Source organism: Argiope bruennichi, chromosome 9, assembly GCF_947563725.1.
Source record: "Argiope bruennichi chromosome 9, qqArgBrue1.1, whole genome shotgun sequence".
NCBI lineage: Eukaryota > Metazoa > Arthropoda > Arachnida > Araneae > Araneidae > Argiope > Argiope bruennichi.
In genome coordinates, this window is record NC_079159.1 from 40,264,944 (window position 1) to 40,284,317 (window position 19,374).

At 28.6% G+C, this 19,374-nt stretch overlaps 1 protein-coding gene across 6 annotated transcripts in view; it reads right to left on the reverse strand.

The window, feature by feature from the left end:
- The window catches only part of LOC129983662 (lysosomal-trafficking regulator-like), a 99,013-nt gene that overhangs the window by 77,149 nt on the left and 2,490 nt on the right, over nt 1-19,374 (reverse strand). For all 6 annotated transcript variants that reach the window (XM_056093232.1, XM_056093231.1, XM_056093227.1 and 3 more), the window contains exons 2-9: nt 18,007-18,083; nt 17,602-17,687; nt 13,838-14,030; nt 13,631-13,721; nt 12,866-13,504; nt 8,011-9,671; nt 7,723-7,878; nt 3,609-3,717 (exon numbers count right to left, since the gene is read on the reverse strand). In XM_056093232.1, the coding sequence (XP_055949207.1) occupies nt 3,609-3,717; nt 7,723-7,878; nt 8,011-9,671; nt 12,866-13,504; nt 13,631-13,721; nt 13,838-14,030; nt 17,602-17,687; nt 18,007-18,083 (3,012 nt within the window). The remainder of the gene's footprint in view (nt 1-3,608; nt 3,718-7,722; nt 7,879-8,010; nt 9,672-12,865; nt 13,505-13,630; nt 13,722-13,837; nt 14,031-17,601; nt 17,688-18,006; nt 18,084-19,374) is intronic.

Below are 19,374 nucleotides of genomic sequence, written 5' to 3' on the forward strand. Positions count from 1 at the left end.
TGTGGTGAAACATGCTTATTTCATCATTTACTGTCACCCTTTTAGGCCATTCCATTAAAAAAAAATTATTAACTTATAGTTCCAATTCAAAACATACATGACTATTTGGTACAAAAAGATAGACAGTGAAATTAAAAATGAAGAAAAACATTTCTAGATAAAAGACAAATGCAGTGATAAATCTAAAAATAATAATAAGAGAAAATAATTAAATAATTTAAAGATCTCAGAGAGTGCTAGTTTTTCTCTATACGAGTAAGATTAAATATAAAAAACAACTCTTAAAATTATTGTAAGTTGAAATTTTTGCAAACATTTCAATAGTATTTTTAAACTATTTTTCAACTGAGACTGAAGAAAGACTTTTTAAATACCTTTAAAAAAAAGAATGGTTATAGAACTTTCTTTTATAGTCCTCATTTTTTTTAAATATGAATTTTATTTCATAAGAGTATGTTGAGATAATGATCGGAAATATCTATTCTAATTATGTACTCTCCTTAGCAGGTAACGCAATCCCATTATTCAATAATCCATTTTAAACCATATCGGTTCTAAATTAAAAATGCGGGAATTTTTCTCCTTGATCTCCTCGCAGATTAAGACACTTTAACATACTTTCTATTCTCTGTATTCCTTGAAAGTACAGCGAAGGGAAGAAAGCAGCAAAGCTTTGAAAGTCAAGACATTCTGCAAGAGAACGTGCCCTTTCTCAACGTTCGCGTGTAGTAATGCAACACGGCACATTTTGTAATTCATAACAATGAAAAAAAAAACTGTTTATGCATTTAGAACGCGTTTTTTTTTCTCCCACAAATTGAATCCAAAATTGACACACATTTAATTGCATACATATATTAATTAATAATTTATTTTCGCCACAAGACCACATACTAATTTTTATATATATACGTCGATTCATTTTTGAGTTATCGCGATTATTACAAGTGAATATATAGGCCAACGAATGTTTATATTTATATATATATATATGTAATGATATTTTAACTCTAATTTCAATTTAATTAATTTTCATAGTAACTTCATCTTAATTTAGCCCATAGTAACTTCATTCTAAAATATTCTCTTATTTCGTGATCCAATTCCACTGTCTCTACTTAATTAATTCAAGAGAAGCTTTGTTAAATTGTTGAATCAGCTAAACTCTAACTTTCCCACACTACGCGTGAAGAGATAACATACCGCTGATGAAGCAAATTCTTTATTAAAATCTCCCTTTGTTTCCCCTACCTTCTCGGCGCCTGTAATGAAAATCCCTATCGAAATCTCATAATACATTAGCACTGTGAAGAAATGTTTTCCCTATCAAAATCATAGGTTATATAAGACCAGGGATAAAATGTCCGAGAGGTCTTCCCTCATTCCTTTCTGTGTCGTTCTGTGTGCTCGTCGCTTGTACATATGCTTGCTTCTTCAAAATGAAATAAAACGACGTCACGAAATTAAAAGTATCTTCATTGCCTTCAACTGCATCATGCTTCACCACAAATAATATTACATATATATATATATATATATATATATATATATATATATATATATATATATATAAACAATTGGAAATTTGGTAGCCAAATTTCCACGCCATCTCATAAAGTCGATATTTGACCTCAACTGATTTAATATGTATCAGAATCGCATACTTGTTTGTTGTAATTGTACTGTCTGTCGATCACAAGAATAGCTCCCGCCAAGAAGTCTATCTAGTGGCGGTCGCTATAGTAACAAGACTAGTTCATTTCCAATGGGGATTAAGCGTGTAGGGAATTGGCGGAATTAAAGGTTACATCACGTCATTCGTCTTCTCGGATTTAAAAGAGTTGCACGCGTTATCTTATCCTTGTGTTTATTTTGCTTTTGCTTTTAAAATTATTTGTTCCTTACTGGTTTAATTGATTTTGCTAAACTTGCAAGATGGCCTTTAAGTTAAGGAAGGGTGAAATTTTGAAATCGCAGGCACGTAAAATTGTATATAATGTTGCGGAATTTTGTTCCAATGAAGCTTCATCGAAATCTGCGTTAATTCCACTCCCACAAGCTCTGAAAAGGGCTTCTCAAGCAACTGGAATTTCTGAAGCAACAATAAAAAAAATAAGAAAGGAAGTTTCAACATCGGGCTCATCGACAGTTTTAAAATCACCCGGTAAACACCGTAAAAGACCTAGTGAGCGAAACTGTGAAATAGACGACTTTGACAAGTGTGTTATACGGCAAACAATTCAAGACTTTTACATAAAAGAAAGGAAAGTACCATCCCTCAGAAAATTACTACCCGTGTTGAAAGAAAAAATTGGATTTTCGTGGCAAAAAGACACATTGTGCAAAGTCTTACATTCAATGAATTTCCGATGGAAGAAGTGCGTTAATAATAGAAAAGTACTCATGGAAAGACCAAATATTGTTTTTTGGAGACACAGATATTTGAGAGAAATTGATACCAATGATGATTCTGATTCAGAGGAAACCGAAACTTGCGAGAGTGATTTAGAGGATTTTGAAATACTTGAATGAACATTATTTTGGAAATTTAGACGGTATTTTATTTTATTTTATTTCACTTTAAAAACTGTTTTGCCTTAGAAATTGTTTGAAAATACATGCTGAAAGTTTAATAATCAACGAAGTTCTGTCATTGTATTAATAATCTAAAGTCCTTGATAATTATTAATAGTTATGAAAATATTAAACAAATATTAAAAAGTTAAATAATTACTTTTTTATAGTAATAATTTTCATCTTTATTGCATATTCATTAATATTTCATTTTTATGTCTAAAAGTTTAAATATTATTATATAATTAATATATTAAACAGTTTTTTTTTCACTCTTTATAAATCAATTAAAAAAATCGCCAATACGTCATCAAGGCGATCAGTAAGCCAACATGGATGCCTTTCTTTTTAAATCCCCTATTGAAAATGGAGCAGGTCTTGTTTCCACGGCAACAGACTATCGTAGACATATTGGCGGGAGCTATTCTTGAGGTAGACAAACAGTAACATACTGAGTTTCGATTTTCGAATCCTTCGGCCTTAAAACAGAGACCCAATCACCAGGTGCTACGGCCATCAAAAGAAAAAGAAAAGGCTATTGATTTCACTGAAAAAAAAAAGTTATCGATTCCAAAAGCCAGTGTGGAAAAAAAAAAAAAAAGGCAAGCTGAAGTTAAAGATGTTATAGTTATTCATAAGGATGGAATAAATGCAATTAAAGGTAATCTGAATACATTGAACATCAAAAACAAACTTCAAATACAAAGATAGCGGCTTTTTTCATGTGGCAATGATTGCATATTTTGCCAGAAGATAATGAATTCTCCTAAGAATTTAAAAATAATAAGTTATCAGCATTTGGTGCAAAATAATACTCTTTTTTTTTTTCATTTTTTGACATCAAAATTTTTTGTTCAGTTTGAATCCTTAATTTAATTTTAGATTCAAATCATTTTTTAACTCATAACACTAGCATTCATAAATATTTTCTTATATATTATTTTACAATTAAAAAAGAGATAGCAATTTTAAGTACCTTATTCAAGATAAGAATTATCATAAACTATTATCAGATAAGATAAATTATAACGTACTATTACTTCCTTCCGTATCTCCGGCGTAGCTTTCACTATAAGATCCAACATCAGTGGCATCTTTATCAGATAAAGTCATTCCATCAAATACTTCGTTCGAATTATTTCCCTAAATTGATTATTAAGTTTAATTATAACAACAAATCATAAATAAAAGTACTAATATTGAACCATCATGAGTTTTAAAAAATTCACATGAGTAGTATAATAAAATAACTGTTTATACTATACTAACCACTTCTAGTCACCAACTGATTCACTAAGAATATTAATTCCGTTTACCTTTAATTATACCTCTTCTAGAAGGTATACCCAAAAGATTGAAACACGGTTTAATTCTTTACCCGTTAGAGATAAGTGGACGATGTAAATGTAATTCAAAGTAAGGTACAGAATAATTACGTTACAAATACTAATAATTGTGTACAATTAATTACGTTAATTAAAAAAAAATCACCCTTAATATTCAAAAAGGAACTTTTTTTTTTTATTGGTCATTAAATTTGGTCATTTAGGAAGTTTTTCTTTTCCATTCAACAAAAATATTAGAAAAAAAAACAGCTGTATCTTTAAAATCAAATGAATTATGATACAGAAAAAAAAAAAAAAAATGACTTATGACATTTTTCACATTATGTAAAACTTTGTTTCTTCGGTGAAAATAGCAGTCATAAACAAATTGACAATTGAAATTTTTAAATCAAGAATGCGATAGCATTTGTCAAAATAAATAAATAAAACGAAATCTACGATCGCAAATTTCTAATTATCATGTGAGAACATTATTATTTTTTAAGATTATTTGTCTTAATTAATTAAGTCATTAATTAAACCGATTGGAAACAATCATGAGACTATCAGATTACTCATGCGTCGATATTTAGAAAAATGATGGGTTTTTTTACATCTCAAAATCGGTCGAGTTCCAAAACTTCTAAGGTATTCTTAGGAGACAGGAGAACGGGGTACATGGCGGACATCTGAGCCATGTTGTAACTTTAGTAGACGATAAATCGCCAAATGTGATAACCTTCATCATTATTTTCTAATCACCCTGGAAGCGAAAAACTGATGCCTTCCTCAAAAGCGATAAATTGCCAATTTGTTGCCTACACATTTTTAGGCTTCAAAAACATCAAACCAAAACAACATCATAAACTCATATGATTAAAAAAAAAACCCCAATGCCTTTAAATGAAGTTTTAATAGACAGAGAAGATAAACAGTGGTTTGGCTATGCGAGCAGCCGGACGCATGAGGCTCTCAATTTCAGTTTATGTGGTCACGCAGTTGGCACATACAATGAAAAATCATGCATACAAATAGACACAACATTTTATAAAATGTATTTTATAAAGATCTTGTGATTAAAGAAAATCGTCTGCATTTCACTTTGCAGTTCCATTTTTTTATATATATATTTTTACATAAATATTTAAAACGGTTAAATTACAGTTAAATGAAAGAAAATAAATAATCTGGGAATTAATTTGTTGAATGTCGCTTTGAAAAATTGTGATAAATTTGACAATAAATTTCTAGCAAGCATTTATTTTTATATTTTAACTTTTACAAATAAAAATGGCAGTCTGAACATAAAAACTTAAAAATACATGACGGCGTCGTAAATATACCGTAAACAGGCAAAAAGGGTTTTAATGTATATATTATTATATATTTTATATTTTATAATATGTAACACATTTTATTTCTATTTTGGTATAAGGTCCCTAGGCAGCGCTTTCAATTTTCAATCGGGTAAACCCACATAATTTTAAAGATACGAGTATTCGGTTTTTGTAATGATGTTGTTGCAAATAAATAAATAAAAATTTCTAATAATAAATTCTCTAATAAAACTTCTTCTAATTGACTACATTTTTCTAGAGGGACTTCATAAAAATTTAACTTTTGAAAATTAACGGAATATTTTTTTATCAATATGGTCTTATTTCGTAACTTATTTTGAACTGTTTTGCATTTTACATTGTCCATTTATCGCTATCAGGTAAAGAATTAAACCGCGTTTCAATCTTTTTGGGACACCTTGTACATATCTTGATACTCATGATTCCATCAATGAAGATTTTTAGGCATCAAATTCAGAGATATATTAAAACAGTGTTGTTTTAATAGCCTTATATATATATATATATATTACTTATAGTGTACATGAACCTTCCAAACCGAGCCGAGTTTATTTTTATTTCTGATTCCTCAAATAAACTGCACAGATAATAATCAAAGTCTTTCTTTCTTAGCTTTCAACAACGGAAGGAAGATCATGGGATAAATATTAGACAAATCAATGAAAAAGACTTGGATTTAATTGTAACAAAAAAAATTATTGTAGAAAATTATGCAAAAATATTTTTTAAAAAAATCACCAAAAATCTTAGCACAGTTAAACTACCATCAGAAAATGATATTTTTTAAACTTTAAGATGATACACAAATTAGTTTCGTGCAATAATATTTTCAGAAATTACTGCAGAAAAACATTAAAATATTGCTTACTTTAATTTAAAAAAAAATCTTTAAAAAACTACTTTACGATGTATCATTCTATCCTGCTAGTATATTTGTGACAATTTCAATAGATATAAATCAAACAGTCTGTCCTGTAGAGGATCAGCGTACACGTATATTCCTTTATTTTTAACTAAGAATACTAATTATTACATTAAAAAAGTTCCAAAACTTATTAAATATGTTCTGAATTAAAATGAATTAATGGCCATTTCTCGCAGAACATGTGAAGAATGCCATGCGATCTACTTATCAGAGCAGGTTTATCCATTCACTGGCTGAATGCGTAAAGAAGAGTTTATATTCAGTCAGTGTGAAACAATCCAATAAGACCACGAATGTGTAAAAACTGTTGAGCAGTAAGTACATGTTCCGTCGATATTTGCTTTTGCTATTGTCTATTCTTTCACTGTCTGCGTAATCTTCTTTCTACGTATATTTAATTTTATTGAAATCCTATAAATGGCTTTATAAAACTACTTTAATTCTTATTAAAAGTATTCAGAAAGGGCGAGAGTGCTCGATCAAGATAAGGCAATGGCTCATAGGTCCTCTTATTATCAAATTTCCAATCAAATTATCACATTCAAAAGCATCCACAAGCAGCTTATTTCCCTGATCTCCAGCCATATGACTTTTTTCTTCAAATTAAGGATTTACTCATTGGGAAACGATTTTTAAATTACGAAAAAGTGCAACGATGAAGGCAGTGAAGGATGTGGCGAAAAGAGACTTGTAATCCCCATTTTCATCTATGAGTACAAAAATACATATTCGAGCAGGGTAGTTACTTCAAAGGAAACAGCAAATAAACAAATTCAATCTGCATTAAATATTATACACAAGACTGAACTAGAGGCAAAAAAATTTTAGGGGGCCTAAAAATACATTTTCAAAATAAATATGAAAGGATTAAAGATAAATGATAAACAAATTTGATGAAAAAATGTATTGATTTAAATACGTTTATTTCATGTTGGATGACTTTTATAGGACCGGACATATAATTTTTGCAGTATTTGAGATTCTTAACATTATAATTTTAAAAAAAAATGAACAATTTATTGCATTTAAAATTGTCGAATACGGATTCCCAGTGAGAGACATATTGCTTTTCAATATCCTCATTTTTTAGAACTCTATGGTAAAATTTTCACCATTCCTACGATGTGGTAATAATTTAACATTGTCATCCCCAAATGTGTGAAAAGTCGTAGAGGATTTATACATATCAAAGAAATGTATCATCCTGATCACCAAAATAAAGCATATGTGAAGTTGTTGGGAAGCGATTATGCTTTTGTCGCTTCTTCTCGGATTATGTTAGACTTCTTTATATTAATATAGCATTTATTAGTCTCACCAGAGAATTTTCATGAGCGCCACTAAATAAATGCGTGTTATAATTTTTCGTTTTTAAAAATGTAAAACAAAAACAAGTCGTGTGATGCATTATGTTTACCCCCCCCCCTCCTCCCTGTATATGATTTGCCATGTTTCTGGCAATAAAATAAGCTCCAAATTGCTTGAATGTAATATTAGATTAGACATTATACACAATATATGATAAAAAATTGATTCAAACCTTGCAAAAGGATGGAAGAGATGAAAACACAGGAGTTGAAGAAAAGCAGCATTTCAGAATAAAATCAAACAATAATATCTGATACTCTGCACATTTTGGTGATTGAGCTTTAAGATTGCTTTTAACTGTTTCTAATACAGCAACTTTGGTGGAAACCTGCAGGATATTAGCAAAGAATCAAATATCTTAAAAGACGATTATATGATTTAGAAATTATAGTTATTTTAAACTATTTTAATAATTTAAATAGATATGATATCAAAACCAAAATATATAATTTTTACGTACCTCTTTCTGGGTGATTATACAAACAGTAAGCAAGCTTTGAATTAGAAGTAGTACATTTTTCATTACATCTGATTTCTTTGAAAATTCTTGAATTGTCAAAATACCATTTAAATTTTCAAGTAACATAATAAACAAATTGTAACCGGTTTCGAATGTTTTTTCACTCATTCTGTAAAAGTAATCAGTTTTTAACAGAGATATGACTTCTTTATAAGATTTCCAAAGATCACAAATGAAATGAATTTTTTCTTCGGAGTTCAAACAGTTATCAAAAATCTTAGATTCAACATTAAGATCACATTCATCTTTAGTTTCAGATTGTTTAGCACTAGGTAAAAGTCTGCCAAGATTTTCAGAAAATAGCTGAGTATGTTCCAGGAGATATTCACAAAACGTTATTGAAGCTGGCAGATACATCATTACAGAATAAGAGTTTGAAAAATCGATATCTTGATTGGTTTCATTTTCGGATAAAATTAATATTTTTAGAGCTTTAAGAGAGAGTTGTCTGAATTCTGCAGTTTGAAGAAACGGATACAGTATAGGTATTCCACCAAAATTAACAAATATAGCTGAAAGGGTATTCTCTGTAAGAACAAGCTGAAGAATTGTTAAAAAACATTTGCTTTTTATTTTTTGAACAGTTGATAAAGGATATACACTGGTTGATAAGTGCAAAAACTGTGGAAGTATAACTCGAACGAATATTTGCCTTTTTAGTTCATTAGATCCATCTGCAAAAATTTGAATAAGATGTTTGACAACATTTTCTAATGTTTCAACAGCTGAAGAGTTAAGCAAGTCGCCATAAAGGTTAAAATTAGTCCAAAAAGTGCTACCAACATTTAGATTTCGCCCTAGCATTTCCTTTTTATCTTGGTGGTAAGACTCATTAAGTCTTTCAAATAATGGCCAAGACAAATTTTCACTTTCAATAAGACGTGTTGAGCAATGGTCACACAGATTTTGAACATTTGAGGTAAGTCCAAGTTGAGGGAACAAATATTTTTCAAGAAGAACTAATGTGAGATGCTGGGTCTCCAAGTCCAAGTGATTAAACCTACTGAATAAAATCTTAACAATGAAACCAGGATTCAAACAGCAACAAATTCCACACATTTTTATCTGTTTTATAACTTCATTCAAAACATCCTTTGAAATAGACAAATTGAAGATCTTCAATAATATACAACACATTGATCCAATACAGCAAACAGGTTCTTTACTGCTGTCGATATAGTTAGCACTCGGGCCAAATAAATCATGATGATGGTGTATGTATTCTTTAACAGATGCATTATTATTTTCAGAATGAATAGTGGAGATTTTCTCGCATTTTAGAAAAATTATGATACTTTTTATAAGAGAGATAATAGTGAAAATGTCATTTTCAATTTTATTTTCACATTGCTTGTCAAGGCATGAAATGACGTAGTGACAAATATCTGAACCACTTTCATAAAACGTCCTAACAATGCAAATTATTTTTGCATAGTCTTCAGAATATATTGCGATTGTGTTATGAATCAGCATTAAACAACCTTTGATAATCTCAGAAATAAATACTGTTTCAGTATTTCGACCGCGAAAAGAAATAATTTCATCTGAAATTGTCAGCAAAGTTGAGATTACTTCATTTTCATTAGGAGCACCGGTATAATCTAAAAATAAATAAATAAATACAATTTACATCTGCAAGTAATTCAAAAACTTTAATCCAAATAAAATAACAAAAATTATCATTTTCTATTTTTTTTACCTATATTTGTTACATATATATGTCATTAAAAAACTATCATTAAGCAAGGCAAATGAAAAAGTGCATCTTATTTAAAGAATTCTAATTTTTAAAAATAATTTAGCATGTTAAATATTCTTCTTCAAAACAGTGGCATTAATAAACAAATTAATAAGCATAAAACGTTTATTTACTACTTACACTGCGGAGATATTTATTTAAATATTTAAAAGTATCATTGAATTTAAATGTTGATACTTTATCGAAAGAATTTTTTTCTACATTAAAAAGAAGAAATCACACATCAGAAAAATTCATGCGTAAAATTTTCAGTTATATATAAGTTTTATTAAACAATTCAATTAATGGAAAATATGAGTGAACAATAAAAATTTTTCTTTTGTTTGAAAGCTTTTTTTCGTAACATTTTTTTTTTTTTTTTTTTTTTTTTTACTAAACACTCGCTAAGCGAAACCATTTTTTTTTTTGGTTTTTTTTTTTTTTTTTTTGCCCACCGGAAGAATCCATGTAAAATAAGAAAATACGTTCTATTCTAAAAAAGGGTTAAAAAATCTGAAATTATATAAAAATATTAAATTGGAAATTATATGAAATTATATCTGAATTAAAAATTATATTAAAAAAAGCGCAGAAGGTGGGACCTCTTTTATAATTATATAAAAAGAGGACAAAAGTTTTTTCATTAATTCTCATTTTAGTGATTTAGCAGTTCTTTGGCATCGATTTATACATTCCATATAAAAAGGAGACATATTCCATTCGTTCTCGATATATCTCATGCCAGCTATCATTATGAAAACATATTATCCTTAGAATTCGGCTCTCAGCTTCTCCATCAGGCATACGCTGTTTATCTAAATTTGATAGAGCCCTTAATGAATGTACAATCAAATTTTAAGAAACAAATGAGATTTTCCCTGCCTTTTTTAAAAAGAAAATTCTTTCTCTCCATTCTATGCTATGAAAAAAACACAAGAATTGCTTTACGGTGAGCGAATTTATGAATTCAATTTCACCAGTAAAAAAATCAGAAGTTTGCGATTGCCACATCTTATGTCTTAGATATTGAAAGAAAGATTTCATTTATTTAAAACTAGCCACCTTTGGCGATCAGCCGGTTCGCCAATCTTAATGTTTGTTAAAATTTTAATAATTAAATATTTTATGCAATTTCTACTTTAAAAGCTTCTTCATCAAAATGTTTTAAAACTTCAAATTTTAATAGTCATATAATTCACTAATAATATTATAAAGGCCTTCAGTTATAATGTAATATATGTTAGCTCCAATTTTCTGTTAGCTCCCGTAGAATTTATGCTTTAAATTAAAGTGGAAAGGATTAATCTGCAATTAATATAATAATATCTTTTACTGAAACGAAGCATTTTTTTATAATATGATTACTGAAAACAGAGTCACTGAGCGTTTAAACTTTATGGGCTCTAAAGAATATCTTTTTTAATTTATGAAATATATCTCAATAATTTGTCAACAAAATTTCCTCAGATTCATCGTGAGCAGATCGATTAATCAACAATGTTTAATTTTAAATGCATCAAACACTTAGAAAATAAACAGAATCGTTTAAAATAATCGGTCGAAAACAGGTTAAAAAAACTACTTAAAAAACGATGTACTTAAAACTATAAGCATATACAAAAAATATGTAACTAACATAAATACAATTTAATTACAAAAGCATACAACTAATCTAAAATTAATTTAAATCAGTCCGCATCCGTTGAAAAGACTTGTCAACAATCAGAACACAATACGCATGCGTGAATTTTCAACGCCAGTTACGGTAACGCAAATGCGTGGATTTTTCTACACCAGTTGGGGCAACGCTATGCAGATCAGAAATTTTTAATTTCCTTTATTCTGTTATATTTTAATTCAAAAGTACCTCAGAATGAATCTGAATGATCGATTAATTTACAATGTTTAATTTTAAATGCATCAAACATAAAGAAAATAAACAGAATCGTTTGAAATAATCGGCCGAAAAATCTTTACCTTAGCCTTATTAGCGTGGGGGGGGGGGGGGAATGAAGCCTTACTCATTTGGCGGTGAGGGAAAATAAAGAGATTTTTTTTTGGCGGGAAAGTTAGTTTTTAATTAATAATTAAAATTCTAATTAACCTCCAAGGTATGCATGTGCCAAATTTGGTAGCTGTAGGTCGAACAATCTGGCCTGTAGAGCGCCAACACACTCACACACATTGAGCTTTATATAAGTATAGATAACAAGCGCAAAAGTGGCTTCCTCCTGCTCATCTAATCCCTGCCAAGGAAAACTTTCTATCAGTAGAATCCCAGCCAATCAAAGTTTTCTATCAACCTTGCTTAACAAGCATATTTCGTTCCTGAATCTCACTCATAATGCGAAACAGTCTTTTCCATAGGAATGCATGTAATGTAAGACAATGCATTCCATTCACAAAAAAAGTACTCACACAAATTTATAATAATGCATGCATGCATTCTTTTTGCTGGAAAGTTGTCTATAGACATTTGGTTTTGGATATCTTTAAAATTTGGCGAAAAATGAAACACAGCATTATTGTTAAAAGGATTTACAGCGCACATAACAACTGCCTTATTAGGATGATACTTCTTAACGTGCAATGTAATAATTTCCTATGCTTTCAACATCTCCATTATTACACAGGAACGTTGTTCTGTTGAATCTTATTTCCTTTGTCGACCGAATTTCCTGCCTTTCGTTGTAACACAGAAAGCAGCTCCACAAGTTCTTCGTTTGTCCTAATTACGTTCTTCTTGCAGCTCATCAATCTCGTTATCTACCTCTATCCAATACTATCTGGCAATACTTTTTCTATGTAATTATAAGAGTTCCCTTCAAACAAGAACTCACCACAGACTGATACAATTCAGCACGTGACATCACGGTATCTCCTCGCCACTCATTCTGAAAAACATCGCTCGTTCAGCATGTCACTTTTTTTACATTTTGTTTTGCTCGTATGCTAGATTTTCGTTATTGGAAGTATGACTGTATTTTCAAGCCCTTTCATTGCAATGGTTAAAAATAATAGTTAGAAATGAAAACTTATCATGAAAATAATACTTACTTAAACTTGAATAAGTAACAGTAGCTGACAGAAATACTAATTTCAGCAGTTGGCCTTGTATACTTTGCACATCTTCCTTTGGCCAACCTTGAAATGCATATCGTCCACCATGAATATCTTTCAAAGCATTTAATGAAAATTCTAAAATTAAAGGTGCTGAACAAGAACGATACTCGGAGTTTCTAAGATCAAGTTGGGCACTTTCTTGAAATAAATTTAAAATAAAATGCATGTAGTCCATGACTGAAATCGAATAGCACCGGAAATCTTGAAGCTCTACAGGCAATAAAGGATCAGCAGAAGAAATTTCTTGGTCACTTTCATCACCCTCAGAAAGACTTTTTGGCACAGATGTGGGATTTATGCGATGAACTTTTTGAAGAGTTCTGAGCTGTGATGCTGGTATGGCACAAGGTTCAAAAAGGACTTGATCATCACCGGAACTCGAACTTGAATTCATTTCTAAATCCTTTAACCTTTTACGTCGAATACGTTTCTTACCAAATAAATTCCTTTTTCTCTTTGGATTATAGTTTTCTGGCCATCTTAAATCTATATTACATGGAACGTTTTTATTTCTTTTTGGCAACACGAAACAAGAACTGAGAGGTAAAGACTTTGGTTTTCTTTGTAATGATGCTATAAAAAGACAGAAAATATGACACATTAATGATGCAAGTATTCTATACATGAGAAGATATATTTCATTTAGTAGTTAAAAAAGCAATTATTAACTAGCCATACATTTTCAGTAAATATACATACAAGGAATCGATGACACACAAACAGGAAGAGACAGCAGAACAGGAACATGAAGTATTAAGAGTTTTATTAAATCTTTCAAGCACAGCAGATTCTGCAAGTATAAAAATTTTAATGCATCCACAAATATAGTTTCTTTAATAAGTAACAATTGTTTAAATTACTTTTACGAAACACTCATATAAATATATACAAATGAAGTGTAAGTACCTGAATCCCAATATTTTCTAATGTCCATAAAATTTTCCATCCTCGTCCTTCTAACAGATATTGTTTGAATGGTTCAGAAACATTTATATGATCAGCATTCTGAAATGACTTAGCTTTTACTTTTTCGCAAATTTGATACATATCAGAAAGTAACTGATGTGCCAAAATATTTCCTGAGCTCTTCCATTGGAAACTAGAGATAAACATGGAAATATATCAATGAATTAAAATTTGAGATTAGAATATAAAATTTTTAAATCAACCATCAATGTAAACATTTAGTTGTATTCTAATAAATGTTTCCATTTTTAAATAAATAAAATATCATATTTGTATATTACTGATAAAGGAAAAAAAAAACATTCGATTAATAATTAGAATTGAATTCAAAAGACTTATATGAATTCTATCCGTTTCCCACTCCTCTCAGATGCGGCGGTAGCAAGGGGGGGGCAATTGCCCCCTGTTGGCAGCCTCTTGCCCCCTCGTCGGCAAGAGATTGAGAGTTTCGTCGGCAAAAATGATCACTTCAGTATGGTTGTAGAGCACTGCGCATTATCGAATATGACGACCCACCTTAAAGTTAATATACTGTAAACAGTCGAAATATCCAAGTAACGGTTAAAGCGTTTTGAGTATATCTGACAAAATAATTGATAGGGTGGTAGATCAATAATATGCCGTATATCGCGGATATTTTTTAATATACCGACTAAGAACTGAATGTGACGAATGTCAAAAACTATATCCACAGACTTTCAGATTCAAATGTCGTTCATCAAGCTTTTAATTTGCATTACTTTAGGCAATATAACCGAAAATTCCTGTGAATAAGACATAAGACATGTCGCATTTTGCCAAAAAGTTTTGACTAAATCCGTTGACTAAAAATTCAATGTGATGGATGTCGACGACGTTAAATCCAAATTCTCAGTCATCTGATTTAAATGTTATAATATTCATTCAACATGCAATTCATACTATATTTAGCAGAATAATCAATAAGCTGACAAATGAATAAGACGTTACGTTTTTCAAGACTAATCTTTGGCCTTTGGCTAAGATTTTATCCTAGATTATGGAGAAAAAAAAAAATGTTTTCATCGAGCACTTCGATTACTTGCTAGTGAAATTATTAGAGAAATTGATGCTTTTATATTATTCATGAATAGGTCGATAGAATTGTTTTCCATAATTCATCATTCAAATTCAAGTTCTAAAATTAATCGCCATCTTATTCATTCTAATAGTTACTTCCTCGGTAACGAATTGGTAAATTTATTTTATTCATTTCACTATGAGAATTATCGAACTAAAATCTAGTTAATGATTAAGTTAAATTTAATAAAACACTCTTCTTTCTCCGACACTTTTGTGCAATAAGAGAAGAAGAGTTACTTTGCCGTAGCCAAAGTATGTGAATTCATTATAAATCACTGAAGTAAGAAAATTGTATATTTGTAAATGAAATTTATTAACAGTCAAATATCTGTTATCTTTTGCAATCTAATTTATCAGGCTACAATTATTAAATAAACAAATATTACAGACTGCAATTGACAGAAAAAAAGAAAAAAAAAATATTTGTAGCTTTTTAGCTATACTCAAAGAGTTTATCAAAGTATGCACTAAATTTGTTAAATAAATTATTACCTAAACTCTTCAGACTCGGCATTCAATATTATGACTATGTAATCGCAGAATGTATCGTTTTATTTTTTTCTTTCAATTACTATTCACGGCAAAAACTATATAATTTCAGATGCTTCTGAAATTTTTTATGGACTTTGAATAAAGATGTCTTAATAAAACAATGATTAAAATAGTTATTCATAGAATATTCATATATAACGCATTAACCCCTTGACATACGAATTTACTTAACTTCCTAATTAGATGGTAGATCTTATTTGGGACAATTATTACTATTTTAATCCCTAGTATAATATAAGAACATTTAAGATAACGATGCCTTTTAAAGTAATTTTTGCACATTAAATTATTTAATACTTTCATTTAATTGCAGATTTAAAATTAAAGATTTGGTAATTCGATACGCGAATCAGACTGGTCATTATATACGAAAGTGTTAAGAAAAGCCAATGCATGTAACTAAGAGGATAAAACTCACTTTTTAAGAGGAATATTAGCTTGCAATAACTTCGAATTAAAAAAGTAACAAGAACGCATGAAGATAGGGGAATTCATATTCAAGATCAAATAGTTTCTCAATTATATTTATTGGTTTTTTAAACCTAAATATATATTGAAAAATAAATACATGGGGGATCTAATGTTTAAGCAGTCCATTTTTTATATCTTACATAAAATAGTAAGTTTGTACATACATTTACAAAATATTTTCTGCAGCTTTCTTAAGAAACAACATCATTGTATCTTTTCAGCATTCTATACTGTTCGTGTCCGAACTATCGTAAATTTTTGTTGAGCACGCGCACTTATTTTCCTCGGATTCGAAACACATATGAATTCCTGTTTGTTGCTGCAATCCTTATTTAACAAATATTTTAGATAAGGAAATTGATTTTTGGCAAAAACATATTTATTTATTATTCTGAATTTCTAGAGTTTCTTTTATGTAACTTTTTGTTTCAACTTTTATTTTATATAGCTTCTGACATAAAATAATGAGAGCATGCATTTGTTCCTTTAACCTGACATGTCATTCTGGCTCAATCTGTGTTTCTATCTATATACTACAATCTAGAATGCAGTATAACCATATTTTTTCTAAAACCGGATCTTTGAAAAATTAAATCTCAAGAGGGTAGTAAAGAAATACTCAAATCTTGACAATCTTTTGATGGGCAGTAAAAGAAACTGAGAACATTTTTTTTTTTTTTTTTACAAATAACTTTGTAAAGTTTTAACAATGAAATAAATGATCAGCACTAAATAATACTTGATTTTCTTTAATTAAATGTAAAATTAATTATTATGAGTTATTTTAAAACCAAATTACAGATACTGTGCTTGAAATAGTCATGTACAAAACTAAAAATTAGGATTTTGGAATTTTTATGGCTTATATTATGTTAGGATCTAAACAATTTTCAAAAATAATTAGTATAAATAATTATTACCCAAGTTAATAATTGATGCTACAATTCTAAGATTTTAAGTTCAAATTTAAATGAAAAAATTCCTCTTGAGATTTCTGGCCCAATTTTATAATGTGAAATGGTATATGTACTACTTTAAATTTTAAGAAACATTTTATTTCAAAAGAAATTTACAGCATTTTTCATTGAAAAGTTTTAATTTATACCTATATATTATCAGATTAGGATATGGTTTTGATATTTTCAAATGCCTTTAGAATATATCAGACATAATATAATTTTGGAATGAAAAAAAAAATGCTAAGCCTCATAAATTACAAGCTATACAAATATAAACATTGTGAAATACAATAAATACGATTAATCAAACAATAAAATGAGTAAATTTGTATCAAAAGTGCTTGAGAAAATAAAAACATTGTTGAATTATTACATAAAAGAAAATTAATTGATCTCTAGAAAAATTTGATTTTCAAATATGCTGAAATACAAATTTCTATGGAAATGTGTCATGCCTGACATACACCAAAATTCAATGCCTTAAGAATAAAACAAACATGAAATATCATGTATAAATAAATTAAACATTAAAAAAAATAACAATTTTTTTAGTTATATCTTATTATTTAAAATATGATGATGATGATTACTATGCACAAGTAATGATAAAAAACACATTACCTAAAACTGCCATTTATATTCACATTTGGTCCACAAAGTAAACTTAAATATTTCACTAAAAAGGTATCCAACCAAATTTCTCCATCCTGTAGAAACAATATGTATATATGAGTGAGCAAGAAGTACATTATAATTTTATAAAAACACGCAATTGATGTTGAAAATAATTTTGAATTTAAAAAGATCAGTTTGCTTGTAACAGTTCAGAAGTTATTAATTTTTAAAAATACAAGCTAACAAAAGTTTCAGCCATTATACACAAATCATATCCTTACATTTTTAGTAAAAGGTAAAATAAAAAGTACAATAAATAAAATTGCATTTTATTAATAAGAATAAAAATAGAGTGGCATTTATTTATAAGGAAGTCTATTATAATATTCTATTTGCATAAAGAAAACTTACATCAGTTTTAGTTGTATTCAAGAAACTCAACCAAATTTTGTGAAGGTCATTGACATCAGAAGAGCTCATGATGAATTCTGTATATACACAGAAAAAGTTTTTTAGAAGTCAGTTTTTTAGAAATAGATGAATATTTATAGAATAATAAATTTGCTAATATTGTATCATAACAATCTAAAGAGTAGCAAAATATTAAAAAATAAAGAATTTTGCAATTCTTCATTTTATTTAATGATATATAACAATTTTTAGGCTCTAAATTTTGTTAATTTGTATTTAAATAGTGTATATTATACATCATGAATATAAATAAATATCTTACTTCTCAAAAATATCAATTGAAAATTTAAGAAAACTGATTATCATTTCTTCAAATTATATTAATGCACTGGAATGACTTATTTTTAAATATTGCCTGAAAAACTTTGCTGCTTTTGAATAGAAAAAGAGAGAGATTTTAAAATATAAGTGTTTTTTTAATACTTCCAATCTTGGAAAGTATTACTTTAAAAAAATATATTAATTGAGAACATGTTACAAAATTAAATGCCCACATTTATCCACTGGTATAAAACACAACTGCATAGCTACATTCTAAGATATAATAATGATAAAAAAAAGAACAGCAAAAGCTTCAGGTAAAAACAACTACATAAAAATGGCGCATCAATTATGAAGCTGTAATAAGAGCTGTCATCACATAAATTATTATATTCACAAACACTTGTTTTCTCTCTTATCATTGCAAGAGAGAATGAAAACCCTCATAATCTCTCATTTCTTCATACAAAAGGATGTTCAAATCAAATGGTCAATCTTGCAAAATTTTTCTTAATAACAATATAATATGAATAGAAGTTATTTGCAACAAAATTCCATCTATACCAAGTAATAGTGCAATTAGCATAATGTAGTAAACAAAGCTTAAGCATAAAAGCAGTTTAATTCATTTCCAAAGGCATCATATTTTATTCCAATGAGCAGTTTCTATTAAAAAATTTAACCAGAGAGATTGATATTAAATTGAAAATAGCAGTCAAAATATTACTACATAAGATAAGTAGATAATAAAAATATTCTACAAGATAACACCATTAAATCTGGATTAGTATATATTACATATGTAAGCTATTTTTCCCCTCAATATATAAATCCTATCTATATGCATATATTAAAAAATGGATTAGAACCAATAACAAATAAATTGAAATGCATTAGATTGCTTCATGAATTTTTTTAAAAATGCATTAATCACCTCAATTTTCTAACCACTATCAAATCATTTACTATTTCTGTGATGAAATATACAACCTTCAAAGAAATACAATTCTCCTATATAATTTTTTTCAACTATCATAACCTGTTAAT